Source organism: Carassius carassius, chromosome 20, assembly GCF_963082965.1.
Source record: "Carassius carassius chromosome 20, fCarCar2.1, whole genome shotgun sequence".
Lineage (NCBI taxonomy): Eukaryota > Metazoa > Chordata > Actinopteri > Cypriniformes > Cyprinidae > Carassius > Carassius carassius.
Window position 1 is genome coordinate 3,385,644 of NC_081774.1, and position 25,529 is coordinate 3,411,172.

Here is a 25,529-nt window from a genome sequence, read left to right on the forward strand (position 1 = left end):
ATGTACATTAAAGCGTAAATTAGCTAATTGGAGAGAACATCAGTTTCAACAGAGCCATCATCATCAGAGACCACACGCGCTGTTCCCGCGCCTGTTACCATGGCAACGCACAGTGGTGCTGAGGCAGGTGATGTCACCGACAGTGTAAAAAGACTAAATGATCTTTTACTGATGGATACTAACATGAAATCGCCAACGGGATTCGGTTGTGATTCAGAAAAGAGAGAGAGAAAATAAGCCTATAGCCTATTAAGATGAATAAGGGTTATTTGCTATTATTCGCATTAGCTTATGACAAAACGGACTGTCATTAACACAAAATTACTGTCTAACTCATAGTTAGAAGCAGTGCATATTGTCTCATTCTGCTTTTGTCTTATTTTATTTGTAGCATTTTTCCCCCCAAAATGTGTCTATATATACTAGGCCTACATTTCATTTCAGTTGTTTTCGTTATTTTGCTACATAAAGTTAAACGCAATTAAAATGAGAAATGTTCCCCTGGCAACTAGGCTACATAGTAAAATATAGTACAATATGCCATAGTAACATGTTTTTCATTACTTTAACTAAAACTAATTTCAAAATAAATCTAAATAATTGAACCAATTTTAACTACACAGGGTTCATCTAAATTAGGTCAGTTTAATATCATTTAAGTTGAAATTACTTGTTGAACCAATTTGATTAATGGGATGGCAGCAACTGGACTAGAAGATTTTTGTACAGTATAGTTGATAAAAAGTTACAGTTTTTGTAAATTTTATTTGTATTCATCAACAACATCATGACTTTAATGTGAGACAACCCCAGAAACGACCAACTTGGCACCACATTATCTAGGGAACTGAATAAGACATGTTTAATATGCAATTTTGTGTAAAAAAAAATGTACTGTATGCTAAAATATACTGATATGTAGCCTATTTACTCACCATATTTCTCATCCATATTTCATTATATACTGTATTTGATATTATTTACTGAATTTTTATATTATTTATTATTTTGATTCTATTTCAATTTCGTCATACAAAGAGTGCAAATGATATAACTTTTTTTAAACATCCCATTTGAAATTTTATTATGAATATTATGATTTTGCATTATGAATTTAGAAAAACTCCTACTGACAGTTTAATCAGAGGAAATGTAATCCCTGAACTGAGGACAAATGGGCTTCAAAAAGACACACTTCACAATAAATACATTTTTTTACTGTTCTCCGAGGTCCACATATGTTATCAAGATTTTTACTTAAAAAAACATCATAATTTAGAAGTAATATGCTATTTTCTGTCCTGTTTTGATCCCCCTCATCAGAACGCTCTGTTCAAATGTTTGACCGATTGTAGATTCGGAAGTAATGCCCACTGATATGAATTATTAATATCCTTAAGAGACAAAGCAACAATGTCCATGTAACGTAATAAAAACAGTTACTCACACTTGTGTGGTGCCACATGACCTGGATCCAATATATTCAGCAAAGTATCGTCTTTTAGTTTCAATCTTTTTGAAAATCCAGTGTCGAATTGCCATGCTTGTAAACAAATGCACAGTAAAATGAAGTGAACAAAGGACCAAGTTCTTCCTGACTCGGTCTGGATCTACATTAAAAATTAAGTTCATCCACTCTTTCCCAACACGGACATCAAAAAAAAGGCAAGGCAAAGAGTTTTCCCACAGTTTGGCACTGCACAGCATCTTGTTGTCTTCACAGCCATCTTTATCATTTTGTTTCTGCGTAGACCTGCGTGTTTGCCTCTCTCGTAAACACGTGTGAATCGATGGGTGGGGCTAATCAGGCAGTGATGTAGAATCGGTGGGCGGTTCTAAAAAGACAGTGATGTAGAATCGGTGGGCGGGGCTAAACAGGCAATTATGTAGAATCAGTGGGCGGAGCTAAACAGGCAGCAATATAGAATCGTGGGTGTGGCTAAACAGGCAGTGGTGTAGATTCAGTGGGCGGGGCTAAACAGGCAGCGATATAGAATTGGTGGGTGGGGCTAAACAGGCAATGATGTAGAATCGATGGGTGGGGCTAAACAGGCAGTGATATAGACGGTTTCAACGGTAACAACATAAACAAATGTTACTGCGCATGCGCGCTTTTGCGGACCTAACTTAACTTCCGGTAGACTTCCAAATAGAATCAATAACAACAGCCAAGTCCCTCTAGAGTAGATATTTTTTGATAACAAACAAAATATGTTTGCTGCGTGGATCAGGAGGACTTAATGAAAATGCTAATTCATTCTTTGCCAGCAGGAGATGTTTTAAAGCACAGACATAAAGCGCGAGAAATTTCCCCAGTAACAGCTGTACTCAAAGCAGAGCTGGTACCCTCAACGAAGCCTTTTTGAAAATCGATCAGTTTTAAAATTGTGGCGAGTCTCCAAAAATAAATAAATGTATGGGAAACACATCCCACAGCACAACCACCTGACCCCAACTTCAGTCTACTCATCACCTTGACTTTAAAGGGATAGTTCATTTTCAAATTAAATTTTGGTATGTTTTAGCTTACCTCAAGGACATCCAAGATGTAATTTTCTCTGTTTCCTCAGTATTTCCCATTTTGATATTTTTAGGTCCAACCGTTCTTGTCTGTGACTCACATAATGGATGTCTATGGTCACCACCTCAAAGAGCATGCAAAGAGGAGTCCAAATTAAACAATTCCCCATCGTTAGTACACATTGATGACCTAATACACGAAATGAGCGGATTGTGTAAGAAAACAAACAGTATTTATATCATTTTTACCTCTTGTACACAACCACGTCCAACTGATCTGAGTTCGCGAGTGCTTCCCGATGTGACGTGCGCGCACGCTCTGGCTTTAGTCTGCGCAAGCGCGGAAAGCGCCGGAAGCGATCTCTCGCGCGTGTACATCACTCATTGTTTACACTTACTGCCTATGGTTTACACAGATTTCGGAATTATTACCTTTCACTATGAAGATCTAAACATATTTAGACGTACAGGAAATTGCAATGGAAGACGATTTCAATATATCCATAGACAACGTTGAATTTTTTTCACAACAATATTTATTTGAAACAGAATACACAGACCAAGTACTCAGGAGCGATCTGCTGCAGCAGCACGTCTTCAAGCCTCAGAGACAGAGATCTCTTCAAAATTGGTGGTGTTTTAGTAGCAAGTGTTGTGAGATGCCAACAGAAGTAGAGAGCATATGTTGTCACGAATGGAACAACTACAAGATGACGACGAGGACATTGACAGTATCACATCACACGCCTGCCTGACTGAAGATCCTGATTTTTCTCCGCTGTTGAGACGCAGCGTTTTGCACGTTGTGTTTAGTTTGCCACGTATAAACTGGAGGCGACGTCCAATGCCAGAGGGACCCAATGGCACGCTGTCAATAGAGTGAGTAATGTGTTGTATTTTTATTATAAACGCAACGATTATAGGGTGCATTATAAACATTAATTTATTACAATTACTGCATTATATTTCAGACAGTGCAGATTGAAAGCGTAGCGTGTGGTAAACAATGAGTGATGTGCATGCGCGAGACATCACATCCGGGGCTTTCCGCGCTTGCACAGACTAAAGCCAGAGCGCGCGCGCATGTCATATCAGGAAGCACTCGCGAACTCAGATCAGTTGGACGTGGTTGTGTACAAAAGGTAAAAAATATATAAATACTGTTCGTTTTCTTACACAAACCGCTCGTTTCTTGTATTAGGTCATCAATGTGTACTTATGATGGGGAATTGTTTAATTTTGACTCCTCTTTGCATGCTCTTTGAGGCGGTGACCATAGACATCCATTATGTGAGTCACAGACAAGAACGGTTGGACCTAAAAATATCAAAATGGGAAATACTGAGGAAACAAAGAAACCTACATCTTGGATGTCCTTGAAGTAAGCTAAAACATATCAAAATTTAATTTGAAAGTGAACTATCCCTTTAACTGCGTTTGTAGACGGCACCGCTAGGCAGACCGATATACACAACATAGACCGGAAGTTAACTTAGGTCCAGGCGCGTGCGCCCGATGAAACCGTCTATAGAATCGTGGGAGAGGCTAAACAGGCAATGACGTAGAATCGTGGGAGAGGCTAAACAGGCAATGATGTAGAATCGTGGGAGAGGCTAAACAGGCAATGATGTAGAATCGTGGGAGAGGCTAAACAGGCAGCGATGTAGAATCATGGGCGAGGCTAAACAGGCAGCAATATAGAATCATGGGCGAGGCTAAACAGGCAGCGATATAGAATCATGGGCGAGGCTAAACAGGCAGCGATGTAGAATCGTGGGAGAGGCTAAACAGGCAATGACGTAGAATCGTGGGAGAGGCTAAACAGGCAGCGATAGAGAATCGTGGGAGAGGCTAAACAGGCAGCGATGTAGAATCGTGGGAGAGGCTAAACAGTCAATGATGTAGAATCGTGGGAGAGGCTAAACAGGCAATGATGTAGAATCGTGGGAGAGGCTAAACAGTCAGCGATAGAGAATCGTGGGAGAGGCTAAACAGTCAATGATGTAGAATCGTGGGAGAGGCTAAACAGTCAGCGATAGAGAATCGTGGGAGAGGCTAAACAGGCAGCGATGTAGAATTGGTGGGCAGGGCTAAACAGACAGCGATGTAGAAACAGGTGTTGATCATCTTCTGTGGAGGCGGTGTTTATTCACACCATTACATCATAGAGTAGAACATTCCACGAGAAAGTGTCGAGTTCTGAAACTTACAAGATGTTTTTATAGTACAATAACATGTCAAAACAATTAAGATTTCTCAGTTCATGACCCCTTTAAACTTTCACAGAATCATGAAATAAAGCTACTGTAATTGTTTCATATAATTTATATAATTTTTGTATAATGCCACTGCCAGTTTTAGTAATAAAAAAAAGTTTAAAAAATGCAAGTTACAATCTGGTTCTACTCAGTCTCTTTACACATATCACTCATTATTTAGCGTTATCCTAAGACATGCACAGACTGCTTGAGTTGGAATGTGACAGGCTACATAATGCACTCCTAAAAAAAAAAATTTTTTTGCAACAATATCTACAATCAATATCTATAATGGTTTCCCAGAAACAGTTCTTAAAAGAACCACTTTTTTCTTAGTGTAAAGAGTATTTTTATAATATAAAGAGTTTGGGGGGGGGGGGGGGGGGTTACACTATAAAGTGAAAAAAATACAATAAAGTTTCCATGGATGTTTAAGGTTCTTCATGGAACCAAAGTTGACAATGAAGAACCTTAATGTTTAAGGGTATACTGTAAAATTTGGAACTCGGGACACACTTCAAACTCTGACAACATATATCACAGAACTACTGGTGTTTTGTTTTGATCTAAACATTACATTCAGTCACTGTGCTGGTTGGTGTCTCCCAACCTGAGACTCTCTAGAGATGTGATGCTGTAGATGGAGAAAACCTGAACAACCGAAGGGCCTCAGGGACTTCAGTGGGAGACTTTACTGTAGCTTCATGGTAACCATGAAACATAGAGCTACAGGTGATATTTTAGTCACCCTCAAGGGTCACTTCTTCCTTTAGCAGTCAGGTGAAAAGGGGACAGAGAAGTAGTATATCAAAAAAGGAACAGGCCTGAAAAGTCACTTAAAAAGATATTATTTTCTTTATGCATATACCTTTGCATATACACTACCATTCAAATTTTTGGGAAAGAATTTTTTTTTATTTTGAAAGAAATTACTTTAATTCAGCAAGACAGACTAAACTGATTAAAATGACAGTAACAACATTTATAATGTTGAAAAAGATATCAAATAAATGTTGTTCTTTTGAAGTTTCTATTAGCTAAAGATTTATGAAAAAAAATTCCACAAAAATATTAAGCAACACAACCAATTTCAAAATGAAAAAATAAATAAATAAATAAATAAAATAAATAAATAAATAAAAATAAAAAAGCATCATGAGGGCTGTTATTCGAACATCAAAGAGTTCAAACATAAAAAACACGGATCTGGACCCTTCAAAAGAATCGCAGCGGCACATCATTGATCATCCCATTATGAAGCATTTTTCTCATCTGTTCCACAGAAGTGCTTGAACTCTCTAATGTGCAGATAAATGGCCGGTATCACCCACCTTTTTTGACCCAAAATGAGCAGACACCTGTTTCCCACCCGTCTCATGAAGGTATGTGCTTAAATTCCACAATTACCTTTTAGAGGCAGATGAATACAGTGAATGCCAAAAGAGAATCTGGACACTTCAGCTCACTTAAAAATATATTAATGTTGATAAAAGAATAATTAAGATAGACATAACTTATATAACATAATCTTATTTTCACAAAATAAATAAATGAAATTTCTTTTTTTTTATTACAAACATCAATCAGGAATTATCCACACATTTTCACCATACTTTTTCAGAAAAGGTCAAAGGTCAACAACTTATTGACATTGTCACACAGGTGTCCAAAATTGTGTCAGAGAATGTATGACAGCTGATGAAGAACTCACTTCTTGACCATTAATAAAATACTTTTTGAAAGTATCATTGATAATATTTTTAAAAATGCACTGCTTATTTTATATAAGCCTGACTTTCACGTGACCATAAACCTAGGTGAAAAACTCGTCTTAACCTCTTTAGACCCTGCGGCATATGAGGACATTATATTTTTTATGAATTTCTCTGAGACTGTGCATGCCACAGTTTTAAGTCTGTGTATATACACTCACCTAAAGGAATATTAAGAACACCATACTAATACTGTTTTTGACCCCCTTTCGCCTTCAGAACTGCCTTAATTCTACGTGACATTGACAAGGAGGTGAAAGATTGATTCAACAAGGTGCTGAAAGCATTCTTTAAAAATGTTGGCCCATATTGATACGATAGCATCTTGCAGTTGATGGAGATTTGTGGGATGCACATACAGGGGACGAAGCTCCCGTTCCACCACATCCCAAAGATGCTCTATTGGGTTGAGATCTGGTGACTGTGGGGGCCATTTTAGTAGAGTAAACTCATTGTCATGAGCTTTGTGACATGGTGCATTATCCTGCTGGAAGTAGCCATCAGAGGATGGGTACATGGTGGTCATAAAGGGATGGACATGGTCAGAAACAATGCTCTGGTAGGCCGTGGCATTTAAACAATGCCCAATTGGCACTAAGGGGCCTAAAGTGTGCCAAGAAAACATCCCCCACACCATTACACCACCACCACCAGCCTGCACAGTGGTAACAAGGCATGATGGATCCATGTTCTCAAGCTGTTTACGCCAAATTCTGACTCTACCATCTGAATGTCTCAACAGAAATCGAGACTCATCAGACCAGGCAACATTTTTCCAGTCTTCAACTGTCCAATTTTGGTGAGCTCCTTCCTATTTTCCTATTTGTAGTGGAGATGAGTGGGACCCGGTGGGGCCTTCTGCTGTTGTAGTCCATCCGCCTCAAGGTTGTGCCTGTTGTGGCTTCACAAATGCTTTGCTGCATACCTCGGTTGTAACGAGTGGTTATTTCAGTCAAAGTTGCTCTTCTATCAGCTTGAATCAGTCGGCCCATTCTCCTCTGACCTCTAGCATCAACAAGGCATTTTCGCCCACAGACCTGCCGCATACTGGTTGTTTTTCCCTTTTCACACCATTCTTTGTAAACCCTATTGTTGTGCGTGAAAATCCCAGTAACTGAGCAGATGGTGAAATACTCAGACCGACCCGTCTGGCACCAACAACCATGCCATGCTCAAAATTGCTTAAATCACCTTTCTTTCCCATTCTGACATTCAGTTTGGAGTTCAGGAGATTGTCTTAACCAGGACCACACCCCTAAATGCATTGAAGCAACTGCCATGTGATTGGTTGATTAGATAATTGCATTAATGAGAATTTGAACATGTGTGCCTAATAATCCTTTAGGTGAGTGTGTATATATATATATATTAGGGGTGTAACGATACCTGTATTCGTACAGGACCGTCTTGGTACAGGGCTTTCGGTACGGTGCACGTGTGCACCGAATGACTTAATGCAAAATTTTGTGTGCGGAACATAGGTACATTTTCGTTTCCACAAGAACATATTAAAGGGTTAGTTCACCCAGATAGCAAATTTATGTAATTAATAACTTACCCTGATGTTGTTTCAAACCCGTAAAACCTCTGTTTATCATTGGAACACAGTTTAAAATATTTTAGATTTAGTCCGAGAGCTCTTATCTGGCTCGGCTCTGTGTTCATCTTCAGTTCTCTCTTCACAGCAGTTCAGTCAGTGTACTGTTTGAGTAAATGAATTACTCCGGGATATTGGTTTGTTTGAACTCAGACGGAGTTTCAGCCACATTAAAAAAGTTAACAGCTTAAGTCATTTGTGGATTAATGCGTATTAGAGATGCGAACCGTTTAAAATGATTCAGTTCGATTTGGTGAACTGAATGATTCGTTTGCGAACTGGATATCCAGACTGCTTTGTTTTGAACTCTCTCTCACAACAGACACGGAAGAGAAGACAATGCTGAATAAAGTCGTCGTTTTTGCTATTTTTGGACCAAAATGTATTTTCGATGCTTCAAAATATTCTAACTGACCCTCTGATGTCACATGGACTACTTTGATGATGTTTTTATTACCTTTCTGGACATGGACAGTATACCGTACACACAGCTTCAATGGAGGGACTGAGAGCTCTCGGACTAAATCTAAAATATCTTAAACTGTGTTCCAAAGATAAACGGAGGTCTTACGGGTTTGAAACAACATGAGGGTAAGTTATTAATTACATAAATTTGCTATCTGGGTGAACTAACCCTTTAATTGGCGGAAGTCTCCGTGTTCAGCGCAAATCCCGCCCTGCAGCTGAAGTTTTCTAAAGGCATCACGCGAGTGTGAACATCACTACAACTAGGAAAAAAATGACCGTATTTCAAACGCAGCTCCCGTCGGCATTTAAACAGACCTTTGCTCTTAATTCCGATCGGTCCAACGCAATAACGAAATCTGAGTAGGTCTAAAAAATTTAACTGTTGATGCTGCACTTTACACTTTGGAAAAGTTATACATATTTTTTAAATATGAGCAGGCCTACAAACTGGGATTGGTAATGCTGCACTGTAATCATAGTTATTTATTTATATTTTTCATTATATTTTATTATGTGATATTGGTTTGAGACTGAGAGTATTTAATTTTATTTCTTATTCTTTTTTTTATTTTATATATATTTTATTAAAAAGTGTTTAAAAAAAGTGTAAACAAATTGTTAAAAAAAAAGTTTATAGTAATAAACAACCTGCAGTTTAATGTTTGCATTTCTTTCCCTTACTGTACCGAAAATGTTTTTTGAACTGAAACTGAAAATCTATTGGTGATTTAAAAAATTTATTGTTTTTGCCTATGCATGTTCATTCATGTCTTTTTATTAATTTTTTTAAGAAATTGAGTCCCGATGTCGTCTACCGAGGACATACAGTAGCATAACTTATGAATGAAATGTCTTTACAAATTTATATATATAATTTTTACATAATTTTAATGTTCTAAACAATGTAAAGACATGGGGGAAACTAATTTTTCCTAAAACTTTTTTCTCGGGTCTTAAGAGGTTAAGACTCCAGGTAGGCTAGTTCTTATTTTTGGGCTATTGTTCTAAACAAAACAATTTTAACAAACCATAAACAATTTCGCTTTGTATGCTTTAATCTACCTTCATAAGGATATGAATGATGGCAGAAGCTGACAGAAACTCACCTGTAGCAGACGCAGGAGCTTGTGGTGTGTTTGCTCTGGAGGCGCCGGTTGTATTCCGCTCCAGCGGTTGTTTGCTAGTTTGCTTTACGACCACACCGGACCCCCTCCGCGTTTTCCCGTCCGGGTCTTTCTGCGGCTCCAAACCCACTTTGACCAACGTGTTGCGAGACCTTGAGAAAGCTGAGGTCACTGAGCCCATCTCTGCCAAACAGCCCTAACCTAAAGCTGACTGAGCGTCTGCTCTGGAAACAAGGTTACACACTCCATGACTCGGATTCAGACTCTGTCATTGCTCTGGTGTCCTCATTAAAAACCGTGTCCTCTGCAATAGTATCTCGTCCTCTGAGCGGTAAACATGTGCTGATCCACTTTCCTCGCACTCGGTTCGGTCTGTCTGCATGTCATTTTGTCAGATGGAAACGATGAAAACCAGCGGAAATCTCCTGTGCGCTTTCCCGAGAGAAGTCGTCGTCTCGTGGATAAAGATAGTTTGGCAAACACGAGTCTCTGGGGTCGAGAGCGTTGAAAACAAGCATCCGAATTAGTCTAAGTGTATGACATTAATGAAATCCGACACTGGCAAGCTGCGAATATACAATTACTTTCACAATCAAAAATAAATAATAGCCTATTTATAAAGTGGTTTCACATTGGAAATCAACATTATCCGTTAGTTCAGTAGCCTATGCACGGTTATAGCCTATGCCATGTTTGTTTGCAGTTTTGCTTTTACAACAACAAGAAAAAAATGTTAAAAAAATATCAGAAATAGGCTAAATAAAGTTTTGTTTTCATTCATGATGTAGCAACCAGGGTTGGGGTAACTCAAGTAACGCTCAGATTACTTTTTCAAATAACTAGTAAAGTAACGAATTACTTTTTAGTTTACAAGGAAAATGTCTGAGTTACTTTTACTAACACGGTTACTTTTTCAGCGAGTAGCGCAATACTGTAATGCATTATCTTTAAAAGTAACTTTCCCGAACACTGGTAGCAGCCGTATTTCTCTATTTTATTTCACATCCCTGATGCAATATCCAGTTTGACAGCTGCTTTCTAGCTATTACTGGTCATAAGAGATGTAAATGTGAATGTGAAGCTAGTTGATCCATATGTTACTAACCAAGCTGAACAACTTAAAGGGATAGTTCACCCAAATAGCAAAATTATGTAATTAATAACTCACCCTCATGTTGTTCCAAACCCGTAAGACCTCCATTTATCTTTGGAACACAGTTTAGGATATTTTAGATTTAGTCCGAGAGCTCTCAGTCCCTCCATTGAAGCTGTGTGTACGGTATACTGTCCATGTCCAGAAAGGTAAGAAAAACATCATCAAAGTAGTCCATGTGACATCAGAGGGTCAGTTAGAATTTTATGAAGCATTGAAAATACATGTTTTACTCAAACAGTACACTTACTGAACTGCTGTGAAGAGAGAACTGAAGTTGAACACCGAGCCGAGCTAGATAACAAACAATAGACTCAATATGAGTGAGTTATTAATGACATAATTTTGCTATTTGGGTGAACTATCCCTTTAAACTGGTGTGATCAGCTGACAGCTGTGGCCCAAGTTGCACTAACATTTTATATTTTTTTTAAGTAAAACAATTCAAGTTTGCTTCAATTGGCCAGAGGATGCATGAGTACCAGTTGTCTAAAAAATGACAAATGGGTAGATTGTAGAACATAGCAACTTAAAAATCAGTTTGTCCCTAACATAAAGCAATTGTATGGCTTTGGACGACTCAAAATGTAGTGGATGAGTTTTATGGACTATACTGTAATGATACTATTTTGTAGTTTAAAAGCCCTTTAATCACTATCTTCTCTCTCTCTGAGTTAATGACATAGACATTCTTTAAAAAAATTATAATTTTGTATTACACAGAAGAAAGATATTGTAATGACATGGGGTAAATGATTTTTAGGTGAGCTATTCCTTTAAAAATGTCATTGGGTTATGACACCTAACACATGAGCACTCAGTGTGCTTCCCTGGGAGCTAACAGGAACTTGAACACTCATGTCCAGGGACTACAAATCTCCATCACTGGAACAAACAGACAGGAACATACATCCTGTCCCACATGAACCACTAATAGAGGACATGTATGTTCCTAAGAGAAGCACCCTGTTTAGAAAAGGTCCATTAAAACAGATTTAAACTTGAGGGTGCACCTATTTTCTGGACCAAAAGATGGCAGTGATGGGCTTCAAACCCAAGACCAGGAACAGAGTAATGAGAGACCTTTGAGTAAAATGGATCATTTAAATATTCTTTTTGGATTTAGGATTTTTGATATTGAAATAATAAAAAAATTAGTGTTTTGCAAATTTACCACAATAATTTTAATAGCCCATGGAAGTACATTCAGAAAAATAATGAGGTACAAATTCTTATTAGATTGCTTTTATTGAAGCATTTTGCTTAAACAAAATCACGGCTCAAAAAATGCTGTTTAGAAGATAAATGCATGTTTGGACAGTAAAAAAGGTTCATAGTATGCTAAAGGTCATGCTGTTTCTGTGCTTGTGTGTTATCAATACATTTCCTCTAAGGCTCAAATACGTTTATCTTCTGGCAGATGTAAAGGCACTTTGAAGCAGGTTATTGTGGGTAGTTCACATTAGATTTAGTTGATAGCTGGGACACAGAAAGGTGCTGCAGTTGGTTGCTTGCATGGATGATTACAGTAGATTTCAGTCATCACTCCAGGTCATCGTGGTTCTGAGTGGACTCATTGATCACCTTAACGGAAGAGAAGAGTAGAAGTGTATTGTCTCATAAGAGAGACCCAAATGAAATAATAGACTTAAAATTAGATAAGATTTATTTCAGGTTCACTGTAGAAATTTACAAACTATTGTAAACTGTAGGGATTCATAGATATCATAGAGATGTCAATTATCAAAATATAAATAGAACAATAATATTTGGGGGAAAGTGCATAATTTTAGTGCAAATTGCTTCATTGTCTAAGTAAAAATATTTATTTAATTTGTTTAGCTTAGTTTAGTTTTAGAGTTGTGACCTGGTAAGTATTTTGTTTATTTGATGTTTTATTTCTTAATAAGCATAACATAATTCGATTTTGGAGGAAATGTGCTTAATTGTCAATAAAATAGTGTCACACTGCAAAAACTTGATGCTATCACATGCCAAATTTTCTGAACGATAAAAATAAAAAAAGAAAAGCATTTATTCATTCATTCACATATTTAAGTATGTATGTATGTACATAGGTGTGTATATTACTGTTGTGACCTGGACATGTTTTTGTAAACTACACCCAATAAGTTTCAAAACTTTGAACTTCTTAATAATTGTAAGACTGTGTGGTAAGTCAAACACATACCTGTCCATCTCTGGTCTCAATGGTCTTAATAAGAACCTTCTTAGAAAATGTGTTTTCAATAACAGGCTTGGCCTCAAGAATTGCGTCTGTCAAAATGCAAGATTATTTAAAAATTAATGAATCATATTTTTATGTTTCATTATGATATGTATTGGTGACTTGTTGTCTTACCTCTCAGAGTGAAGGAAGATAAGTTTGGAAGAGGGGTGGTGATTCTACATCCAAGAGAATAAAGTGTAAAATTATTTTATTAAAGCCAAAAATAAACCATGTCCATAAAACGGCAGCATCACAATTAAATAAATCGAGCAGTAATGTACTAAAAGTCTTCACCTGCTCTCCTCCCCCTCCAGAAGTTTCCTGTAGGTGGCGATCTCGATGTCCAGAGCCATCTTGACGTTGAGCAGATCCTGATACTCACGCAGATGTTTTGCCATCTCGTCCTTCATGTTCCGTATGTCCTCCTCCAGCCGGGCGATATTGTCCTGGGAACTCGACGACTCCATTGCAAAGTTCTCCTCTATCTCTCTCATCTGACGCTCCAGAGACTCATTCTGCATTATTTATATGAAGAAAATGATTTAGGGACACGCAGACGTAATGTTATGGTAGTCATGGAATATCAGGCTCTTCTAAACCTACAGACAAAATGTCTGAGATTCAGTATTAACAATTTATCTAAGATTGAATTACAATAAACACTTCGTCCAACTTGTTACCGATCAGTTCCTACAAATAGTAAATATTAGTTGCATGCAAAAAGTTAAATAAATTACAAAGAAATGTAAATACATTTTTAAGAAGTCTATAAACATGCCTGGGTCACAACCCCAAAATATAAAATAAAAAAATATGTTTCTATCCAGATTAATATTTGAAATATTTATATATATATTGACATTTAGTCATTTAGCAGACACTTTTATCCAAAGCGACTTAAAATGAGGACAATGGAAGCAATCAAAAACAACAAAAGAGCAATGATATATAAGCGCTATAACAAGTCTCAGTTTGCTTAAACGCAGTATATATATATATATATATATATATATATATATATATATATATATATATAGGCAGATACAGTAGACCAATAAAATAAATCTAAAATATCAAGTTTCAAGTTAACTACTATCATGAATTCAGCATCTGTTTGAAAAGAACTGTTAGTTAAATTGTCAGTTTATCATGTTTATAGCTATCTGTCTGAATAATTACCCATTTAATGAATGTCACAGGCATTTGAGGAAAACTCTATGGCCCCCTTAAGAGGTTTGTTGTTACAGTCCCAGTCATCACATTCTTGGCCGGAGAATAAGTCTAACAGGTAAATGTAAATGCTTACGGTTCCCTTGAGCGCGTCCACCTCGCAGGTGAGCGCCTGCACCTGACGCCGGTACTCATTGGCCTCCTGCTTGGCCAATCGCAGAGCTTCATTACTCTTGTTAGCCGCTTCTGTCAGGTCAGCAAACTGACAGTGAAGGAAGACACAAATTAACAAAGCTAGGCAGAGGTTGTAAACAAGAAGAACTAAACTAAAAGTGACTAAACATAAAAGTGATTTTAATGAACAATGGCCCATTATTTCATCCCTTACATTAATGTTAAAAGCAGAACTTGCTCATCTGAAAACAACTGAAGCAAGACAGAGCTAACAAAGAACCCGAAGAGGAGAATAAATGCTGATAAATAGAGGAAAGCCCTGATGAAAAGGCTGATGTTAAATACCTTGGATTTGTACCAGTCCTCTGACTCCTGGATGTTTTTGGTTGCCAGGTTCTCGTACTGCAGTCGCACATCTCTCAGAGCAGCTGTCAGATCAGGTTTGCCCATGTCCATATCCACCTGAACCTGCTGGTCCTGGATCTGTGCCTGCAGCTCCGCCAGCTCCTGCAGACAGACCGAGACAGAGATTCCCCTGTAGTGCTTTCTGAACAGTATCTGTCATCCCCCTTTTCTTGTGTTGTGATCATACAAATAGAGCTAAATATCGTCATTTTAATATATGTTATTAATCTATGTAAACAGTTACTTTTTAGATCTCCAAGAAAACGTTCTCCATTCTGACTTTCTGAACCCACCTCAACACCCGGGGAAAAGATCCTTTGACTTTTTGTTAGGAACATAAATGATGCTAAATTATAAATGAATTATTAATAATAATTATTATTTTATTTTATTTTATATATACATAATACAGTGCTATGATTGCGAAGTAGAAATTAAAAAGTTAACATTTCGCACAATTTTATACTTGCACTTAAATTAATCATCTTTTAATAATAATCCTAATAAATATATATTTTTTAATAAGGAAATTCAAAGTATCATAATTTTTTATTAGATTGTAATCTTCTTAATTCATATATATTAGTGTTATATTAATTTAAATTAGACAAAGATTATTGTGAATAATTTACCCAATTTTACACTTTTATAATAATAATTAAATCAATAATAATTATAACTTTTATTATATTTTTCTTAATTTACATGATACAATTTTATGATTGCAAATTATAGAAAGACACTTGTAAAAACTTTACCCAATATTTACTAAATATGTTTGAAATCATAAAAATTGTATTTAATTCAATAGCTAATTCTTTTTTATTTTTATTTTTTTTACTGTGCAAATAATGTCACGCAAATGTCCTACTTTTAATGCCAGTAATCAGCATGATGCTCTGGAGATTTAGGGTGCTTTCACATCTCTAGTTAGGTACATTTGGTCCGAACCAAGGGCAAACAATTATACATTGTAGCATTTAAAATTCTTTGGTCCGAACCAGTTGAAACGAACCAAAATGCAGTCACATGACAACATCCACATCACTCATTGGCCTTGACATATTTCCTAAACTGCTTTTCGATTGGTCAGAATTTACGTGTGGGAAAATTCCAACATAAGAGGAAAAGCCACCAAACAACACGGAGACAACACAACTATGGAGAGACGACTGCGCGGGCTGGTTTTGTCCCTGGCCATAATCTATTACATTGTTTGTATACACCACAATATGCAAACAATACATTTCTATAATGAAGCGCAGATGCGGCTTGAAAACAACATTCTAATGCACTGCAAACGGCGAGCGGGCATCGCTCATAACTTCAAGCGGAGGCGTGCATTAATTCTTCTTAACTCTGACATGCTCACGGTCATCAGACCAAATTTCTATGAGGCTCCGCACCTCCTCACTATTTCAAGTTTGTCCACAAGCTGCCATGCTAAAGTGCAAACTGTCAACAAACACTTCCTCATGCCATAATGCACAGCGCAGTTGACTAAGGCAGCTGGTTTAGTCCAAAAATGATCAGTACTTTTTTCAGTTGGGTCTGTTCGAGGTCGGATCACGTTCTCACCACAAACGAACCGGAACCGCTCCAGAGTTCGTTTGAAAGCACACCGAGACCACCTCTTCAAGCAGGTCTCGGTACGCTTGTTTGGTCCGCTTTTGGTGCGCTCCCGAATGCGATTGCTGCTTTCACACCTGCCCAAACAAACTGCACCAAAGGGGGAAACGAACTCTGGTACGATTCAACCGAACTAAATGAGGCAGGTGTGAAAGCACCTTTAGTTTATGGCCTTGAAATGGTCAAATATTGGTGGATTAATCAGTACTAGTTCTGAGTGTGGTATTGGTAATCAGATGCATTTATCTGTCAGTTAAATGCCTTTTAAAGGAGAGTTTTGTTAACCCTCTGGGCTTCTTCGGGTCAAAAAAGACCGAAACCATGTACGTTTTAAATTTTTAAATTTTTTTGCTTCATCGGAGGGGGATGAAACTTGGTGACTTTTGTTGTATTACCTATGTGAACACACAAAAAAAAATAAAGGAGATGATTCTGATATGTTAAAGGGTCGTAAAAAAAAATTGCACACTTAGCTTCCTACGGGTCAAAAATGACCCACATAGGAAATGAATGGGAAATACAAGAAAATCCGAAAACTCAGAGAAACTTTGGTGGTACAAACTACAGATCAGCCACTGTGCAGAAAAAAAGTGTACAGCAATGAAGGGGTGACACTCTAAAACATCAAGAGTGCAAATAAGACACCCTCCCCCCCACACACACACACCCACACACACAAACACACACACACACAGAGAAATTAACTGGTAAGACTGAAACAGCAAATTTTGCTATATTTTACTATATAATCATAATAACTCCAAAACTATAGCAAGGAGAGTCAAAAGGTAGGTATCGTTTGAAAGAACTCTTTTTAAATTTTTCAAAAATATAAATTAGATTACATTTAGACATTGTCCTGCAGAGAAATTGCGGATAAAAGACAAAATATATATATAATTTGTATTATGATTTTGCATATCTTTCTTATTTGTCATGGAATAACTCAGGAAGGAAATAAGGTAGGAGGAAAATTCTTTTTTAGTGAAGTCCCCCTACATGTTAGCTGCATCTGGATAAAAAATAATAATAATTTGGATAAAGGAATCAAAAGTTACAGCATTTGGAACAGAGATAGCCTTTTTGTACAGTCTTTGACGCCCCCTCATGGGCAATTGTTTCTCCATGAAGAATATCTAGTCATAAAAGCAATAGATTATGTTAATTTTAGGCTCATTGTAATTGTAATAATATGCTGTAAAAAATGAAGTGCCATTTTCAATGATCTGTGAATGTTTCATGAGCTGTATGATGTTTTTGACACATTGCAGTACATTATTTTATAGATTATGAAAAAAAAAGAAATTGTATTTATCACCAAATAACTCAGCAATACTTAAGATTTTTTCAAAGTGGATACATTCACTGTAAAGGTCATACCCTAAGCTTTCAAATGACATCAACTTTGTGTTAATCAAGGCAATATTTTTGAAAAATATGGTAATGAATATTTTCGCAGCTAGGTGGCGCCTACTGGCGGTACACTCGGTTTTAGAGGGATTACTCAGCACTCGTTAAGAGTTAATAAATGTGATTAGATGCATTAAAAAGCTGAGATCCTAAGCTTTAAAATGATATATAGATTGTGTTGTTCCATTCAGTGGTTGCTTAGTAATTCGATTTTTTTTCTTTCCAAATGGGAATAAAAAAAATAAATAAAAAAAAGCTATGGCAGCCTATAGGCGGTTACAGGACATTACACACATTTATTATATTTTAAAGCCACTGGATGGCGCTCTTCTCACTTGAATTTTTTTTTATTTTAGGCCTGCACTCTATTTTGATGTGCAATGGTGCATTTATTGAAAAAAAATTAAAATTAAAATAAAATAAAAATATATATATTAATTCTAATGGAAAAAATTGCTCATAAAAAATATATAATTAATGCAAAGTATCATAAAAATCTTTAAAAATTCTAAATAATATACAAAAAATATTATTGAACAAAAATATATTTGATTGGTTTTCCTGGGAAAAAAAAAGTTACATTTTTAAGGCTTCGGTCTTTTTTGACCCGGAGGAAGCTAAGTGTAACCCATTTACGAAGAAGCCCAGAGGGTTAAAGGAAATGGAAGCTGTAGCTCTGGATCTAACTATTTTACCTCATCATGGAGCTTTTTAAGGAAGTCAAGTTCATCTTGAAGAGACTCCACTTTCCTCTCCAGTTCCACTCGAGCAAGAGCAGCGTTATCCACGTCCTGCAAAACATTAACAACACTATATGACTCAACACTGCTGTTTTGAGCACACAGACAGAAAGTACACCATGAAGAGGTCTTTGTGTTTTTAATCAGTATCTGGGCTGCAGTGTGGCACCATTCGGATGTCTGCTGACAAGACTACCACAGCCCACATTAAAGCATGAATAAAAAGAGGCCTTAACACTCGCACTGTTTTTATGCTTGACACATGCTCTCTCTCTCTCACACACACACACACACACACACACGCACACACACATATCCAGACATTCCTGCCCTTGGCAGCTGGTTCAGTCACAACAGTTTGCTTTGTCAGGGTCTTCTGGAAGAGCAATCAGCAGCGATGGAGATTTCCCAGCGCTAATGCCAGAAACAAAGACATTCAGCTCTGAGCCTGACATGTCACACTGAGCCAATCCTGCAACACCGACCCAAACCAGATCTGCTAGCAGTTCCCAAAATAAACAGAGAAATATAGCTGCAAGCAAAAGTTAGTTTGCTCATAGCACCCCCTGTGGTGATTTTAGGAAATTTAGTCCAATGATTATTAATAGATTTATCATTATGCAGGATGTAACTTTATACATTTCTGTTTTCCGTTAGAAAATTTGGAGTCATTATGATTAACACTTTTTGAAAGAAGTCTCCATGTGCTCACCAAGGTTGCATTTATTTGATCAAAAATGCAGTAAGGACTGTAATATTGTGAAATTTTATTTCAGCGTCATTACTAGCTGGATCCTTCCTACATAAATCATTCTCATATGTTGGTTTGCTGCTCAAGAAACATTTCTTCTTATTATAATCAATTTGGAATATTTTTGTTGAAATTCTTTTCAGTATTCTTCGATGAATAGAAATGTCAAAAGGACAGCATTTATTTGAAACTGAAGTCTTTTGGAACATTATAAATGTCATAACTGTCACTTTATTAATCCAATGCATTCTTGTTGAATAAAAGTATTAATGTCTTTAAAGAAAAAAAAAACTAAACAAAAAAACTAAACAATGAATGGTAGTGTAGACAAACACTATTTTAAAATTGCAAGTTCACTTCTCTTGCATATCTCTGTGCGCGCAATCATCCACCCAAATGCAGAAATTACACAATGTTGTCAATCATCTCATCCTACGTTGCTCAAATTTTTACCTCTACATCCTGAAAACTCCACCCAAGGGTTAAATGTGGCAAGAGGTATTACCATAAACTGTTAAAAGCAGTTGCAATACCATCTCTAACTATTTGCTTCAGCAGAGGCCCCATGAAATAATTTCCGGCAAAGTTTTTTTATGCCTATACTGGATCTACTGTAGCAGAATTATTTACCCCTGTAATAGACTCTTACTGTAGATTTTTTAAACACTGCCATTTGAAATAAAATAAGTTGAGGTTATATGTTTCTCCAAACCATTAGTTCTAAAGATGTTTTACCTGTCTGAAACTCCTCATGTTGCTCTCTGCATCTTCTCGCTGAAGAATCTCATCCTGCAGTCTGGAAATGACAGACGTCAATAAAAAGTTCATTTTCAAATATTTTCCAATGCAAAATAGTTTCTACCTGATATAATTCTTTAAAATTAGTTTCACTCCATATTGTTTATTTATTATTACACTATTCTTCTCAAGAAATATTTAGACACTTGAAATAATTTCATTGCATTAGATCACAAATCATATAAAATGGTATGTGCAAAAAAAATGATGTTGGACATCTCTAAAGTTTCCAAAAATATTTTGTCTTCATTCTGCACAGGGTGCATCAAGGCTAAAGGCCCCTGAGGTAAAAGGGACGATTGATTTTAGATTTTCCAAAACACTAAAAAGCAAACACCACCACAATACTTTCCTAAACACTGGTCTGTCACTACACTGCACAGTTATCCTGACGCATGAGGTCATGGTGTGCAGGTACAAACATTAACTGAGGTGAAGGAATGGCAACAAATTGGCATTTAAAAGTTATTAAATATCAAAGTATTGAATGGTTAATAAAAGAAGAAAAACAAGGAGTTTATTATACTAAATGAATTCTTTTTTATATGCATAGTTTTTTTTATTATTGTGAAGGAGAATGTCCTTAATTTGTTACCTAAAAATAACCTGCTATCACAAAATGTATTTGTACATTCTGCACATAATTTGCACATAATGAAACATTTTGCAAGATCAATGTTGCACCTAGAATTAGAGGTGGGCAAAATATCATATCAATTTTTTTTTTTTTTTTCACGATTTTAACACAATTCTTTGTTGGTTTTGCTATTTTGCAAGTTGTCTGAGCATTACAGCCAAACTTTTTTCCCTTTTATAAAGACAAAGACTTTCAAGGTCACAAAAAAAAAGAGAGAATGGCAGATATTTAGACCAAAGTGGGCAAAGATAAAAATATTTGTCTTTATTTTATCTTTGTTATTAAAAAATAAGAAAAAAAGTTAGACATTACAACTACACATAATATACAAATAAACCAAACAGTGCTTTATTTTCAGGTACAATAGGTGTATTTAGCAGGAGCATCCAAGAAACTGAATGAACAAATATGAAAATAAAATCCTATAGAGACTGATTCCTAAAGCAACTGTATTAAAGTTCTGCAGTCAACAATAGTATGTGATTTTTCTCTTTGCGTTTCGTTCCTTTATTAACGTTAAAGGAATAGTTCACCCAAAAATAAAATTTGTCATCTGTCTGTCAATTCTGTCAAAGTGTTTTATTTTTATACCATCATTAACTCACTCAAAAGTTGTTTTAAACCTGAATGATTTTCTTTCTTCTGCTGAACATAAAAATTATTTTGAAGAATGTTGGTAACACAACAGTTGCTAGTGCACAGTGACTTTGCATGGTACTTTTTTTTTCCTACTATCAAAGTCAATGTGGACCAACAACTGTTTAGTTACCCACATTCTTCAAAATATCTTATTTTGTGTTCAGCACAAGAAAGAAATTAATACAGGTTTGGGACAACTTGTAAATAATGAATAATTTTAGGGTGAACTATCCCTTTAATGACAGCGGCTGCACACATCTAATATACAGCCACATATCTGTGTTTCTCTCAAATTTTTACTTTTATTTTAGACATAACCAACTAAGTTTATATGTAAACCTTGTGTATTTTGACAGCATTAGTGCAAAAGATAACTTAGTTCAATAATCAGGCACTGTTTGTCAGTGCGCGCTTCAGGTGTAGGCTCTCAGAAAAAGCCAATTAAACATTTATCCGTCAAGGCTTTAAAGCAAAAACAAATAATGTACTTTTGTGAGTGCAGTGTCCTGTGAGAGTAACTCTACTGCTGAGTTAACACTGATGTGAATGTTTGTTGTGTTGTAGTATCTTGAGATGGAGGCACCAGAACTGCAGCTGATAGAATGTGTGCTGTTGAACGATACTACGACATTTATTCAAAAGCAGATCACGGAGACAATTTTATTGTCCATGATCAAAAATCGTCATATGACACAACCCTAACCTAGAATGGGATGATTTTTTTTTTCATCAAAACAGCTTATTCAATAATAGATATTTTCTCAATCTTAATATACTTCACCCCCAAATTTCGCTTTAAATGTTTTATCTACTCTTTTTTAAACTTCTTTTTTTGTGAAACGTTTTGTTGAAAGCGTTTATATTTAACGTACTGCAGATAATGTTCAATGTGATCTTATGCAATGCATCCATAATTTAACATGCCCAAAAGTGTATGAATGAATACTTTTTAGGGGCCACCCCAGCTAACAGAGAACATTCTTAAAACATTCTGATATGGTTCTCTCAAAGTTATGAACAAATGTTCTTTCCAGTGATGGTAATAAAACATTCATTTAACGCTATCTGGTCTTTAATAATGTTCTCAAAATGTTAGCAGAAAAACTTACATACAGTACAGTATAGTTTTCTTAACTCAATGGGAACATTAGAAAAACATTATTATATTTTTGTGAGCTGCCTGGAACTGTATGGCAAGGTTATCTCAAAGTTACACATACTACCTTCCAATAACGTTAATAGAACATTCACTTTAGAAATAGCACAAAAACAGTTTTTTTAGGCTAAATGTAACTACTTGTTTCAGAATGAAAAAACTATTTATAAACTATTTAAATTCACAGTTAATTCTTGTTACTTCTCTCTGATTTGCTCTAAATCTTCTGCCAGGTTGTCTCGCGCCACTTCCACGTGTGCTTTCTCCGTGGTGAGCTGGTCCACCTGTCTCCTCAGGTCGCGCATCTCCTCCTCATACAGATCCGTGATGCGCGACGGTCTCAGGCCCCGCAGCTGCTCCAGCTCCGCGCTCAAGATCTTGTTCTGCTGCTCCAGGAAACGCACCTTCTCGATGAAACTGGCGAAGCGGTCGTTCAGCGACTGCATCTGCGCCTTTTCACTCAGCCGGTTCGCTTTGAACTCTGTATTTAGGGCGTCCGAAAGGTTAAAGTCCAGAATCTCAGAGGTAAGTCGTGGCATCGCTGCACTGCTTCGGACTCTAGAGCTCTTCGACGGGTAAATGACCGGTGCCGAGGAAACGCCGATAGACACCCGAGAGCGCACGGAGCTGGGGGTCTGACGACTGGAGATCGAGCTGCTCCGGCCCACATCTCCAAAGCGCTTTCTGTAGGAGGAGGCAGACATCGTCAACTTCAGAAGTTGTAACTCAGCGCACCGTTTCTCTCTTCAGGAACTGTCCTAAACGGGGAGCGACAGTCTGAGAGGAAGCTTCATTTATAGTCAACTCATTATGCAAATCGCATAACGGTGCAGGAGAGTTTGAGTGACACTAGCAGAGCCCTATCGAGACTGAGAGAGTTTCTGGAGTTATGAATGCTCTCCACCTACTGAGGAAATAAACTAAAGGAATTAAAGACGAAACGAAATGACAGAAATGTCCTTTTTAAATACAGCTTTTAATGACATTTTAAATTTCCACTTATTTCACCAAATCCAAAAATACATTTATTTTTTTGTTTGTCAATTAAATATTTAATATTTTTATATACATTTTTGTGTTGTATTATTGTTCTATAATTATTAATAGAATACATATTGATTCATTATTTAATTTATTTTTTAGATTGTATTAATTATTTTATTTTGTGTCATAAAAAAATTAATAAGATATTACTGGATTAACTGGATGGTTCTGATTCAAATAATCCTATTAAAAAGATTATTACCTTGAATATTTTTAGAATGACTGTTGAGGTTCTTATATCCTCCAGACTTGGGTGAAAACCTCTTTTGTTTTACTTCAAGTGATTTTGAGCCACTGATCATCATGTCCTATTTCCGTGGAAACTACTGGCAAACAAGTCCTTAACCAGCAAGGAAAAGATTTAGTTTTCCATTTGACTGCTAGCATAGGCTACATACAATGAATTGTTAGTCTATAAGCATATGTCTTCTATTTCAAAACGTTTTTCCTAGGCAATAAGATCAATTGTCCCTAGCAACATAAAGGTTGTAACGGTAGCCTATATACAGAATTCAAAAAACAATCACAATCCAAAACAAGAAGGCCGTATTCATTTGCGCTACTTTACGTTATACTTCAGGACATGTTTCAAAAAGTTGTTGCACATGCGCAGGGTTACTAATTTAGTGTTTCCAGCATGACATTGATGATCTACTACAGTGCCATGGCAAAAGAAAAAAAGATTAAGGAATGTGAAAGTGAGGGGATGATCGTGTAGCCTATGGATGCAAAAAAAAAAAAAAAAGAGGAAGCATAATTTATAGTCAACTCATTATGCAAATTGCAAAACAGTGCTGGAGTGTTTGAGTGACACTAGTAGTGAATTTAAATCAAGTTGAATTTTTTTTTATTTGTTTAATCTTAAAAAAATGCACTTACTCATGTTATTATAATGTGTGTTAAATGCAAATAGTTTTCGTAATATGTATAGTAGATGTTTATTAGGAATGATTGAATTGAATAGGGATATTGCTTTTTCCAGGGAACAAATAGGTTAGAAAACTGGGTAAGAAACATCTCTTTGATATGTGGTTGCTTCATGAGTTTCATGAGCTGTGAAAGGTGTTAGTTGCAGTAAAACCTTCTTACAGTGTTCTCATAAAGGTTTTGTGTAGAGAATGAGTTTGGCACTCTTTACTCTCAACAGCACCACGAGGAATAATGAGGTTGAGAGGTCTTTGTTCAGGTCACCATGGTGACTCAGGACGGCTATGGAAGGGTTCCAGGATTGCAGAGGGCTAAAGAGGGGTTGACTACTCTATAAAAGAGCAGGAGATTTGTGTACGTGTGTGTGCATGTTTACTGTAAAAAGACACATTCAATTTACAATGTCAGAAATCAATCCTTTCTGTCTGCTTCAGTTCTTCAGGTTTTTGCTCACATTTGCACCTTTTATGAAGCCGCTCGTGTTCCTTTTGTTTAGCACTGTGTTCGTCTAAATCTTTTGCCAAGCAGAGTGTGGATATTTTAAAGCTCAGGCTACAGTTGAATAAAAGGTCTTAAAATTACAAGGTGAGAACAAAATTCCGGTCCAAGATTCTTTTTTAATTATTTTTAATTGTATTTATTTTAAAATTTTTGTTAATAAACATTATAAAACAAAGTATACTTGGTATCTTGGAATAGGCCATTTAAACATTTCAACAGCAATATCTGACAGATGACATGGACAAAACATCAAATAAATATGTTAGGCATGAAATAAATTTTTTAGAATGCAATACTTAGTATTATTCCAGTTATATAGTAGTATTATAGTTTTTATTAATATTTTGAATTTTATTTTTATACTTTACATTTTCAATTTAATTTTTAGTTTAGTAATTGAAAGTTTTGGTAATTTTCTTATTTGTT

At 36.3% G+C, this 25,529-nt stretch overlaps 2 protein-coding genes across 2 annotated transcripts in view; both read right to left on the reverse strand.

The window, feature by feature from the left end:
* Window positions 1–10,339, reverse strand: part of LOC132096063 (dual specificity calcium/calmodulin-dependent 3',5'-cyclic nucleotide phosphodiesterase 1C-like) — a 70,974-nt gene extending 60,635 nt beyond the window's left edge. Inside the window, exon 1 of the mRNA XM_059501186.1 lies at window positions 9,722–10,339. Within this exon, the coding sequence (XP_059357169.1) occupies window positions 9,722–9,920 (199 nt within the window). The 5' untranslated portion in view covers window positions 9,921–10,339. The remainder of the gene's footprint in view (window positions 1–9,721) is intronic.
* A 1,782-nt stretch (window positions 10,340–12,121) lies between these two features.
* LOC132096064 (vimentin A2) lies at window positions 12,122–23,419 on the reverse strand. Its single transcript, XM_059501189.1, has 9 exons — window positions 22,833–23,419; window positions 20,137–20,197; window positions 18,606–18,701; window positions 14,812–14,973; window positions 14,429–14,554; window positions 13,417–13,637; window positions 13,255–13,298; window positions 13,084–13,169; window positions 12,122–12,476 (listed from the first exon to the last, which is right to left on the reverse strand). The coding sequence occupies exons 1-9, from the start codon at window positions 23,333–23,335 to the stop codon at window positions 12,435–12,437; spliced, it is 1,341 nt and encodes a 446-aa protein (XP_059357172.1). The 5' UTR covers window positions 23,336–23,419; the 3' UTR covers window positions 12,122–12,434.
* Window positions 23,420–25,529: the final 2,110 nt, after the last annotated feature.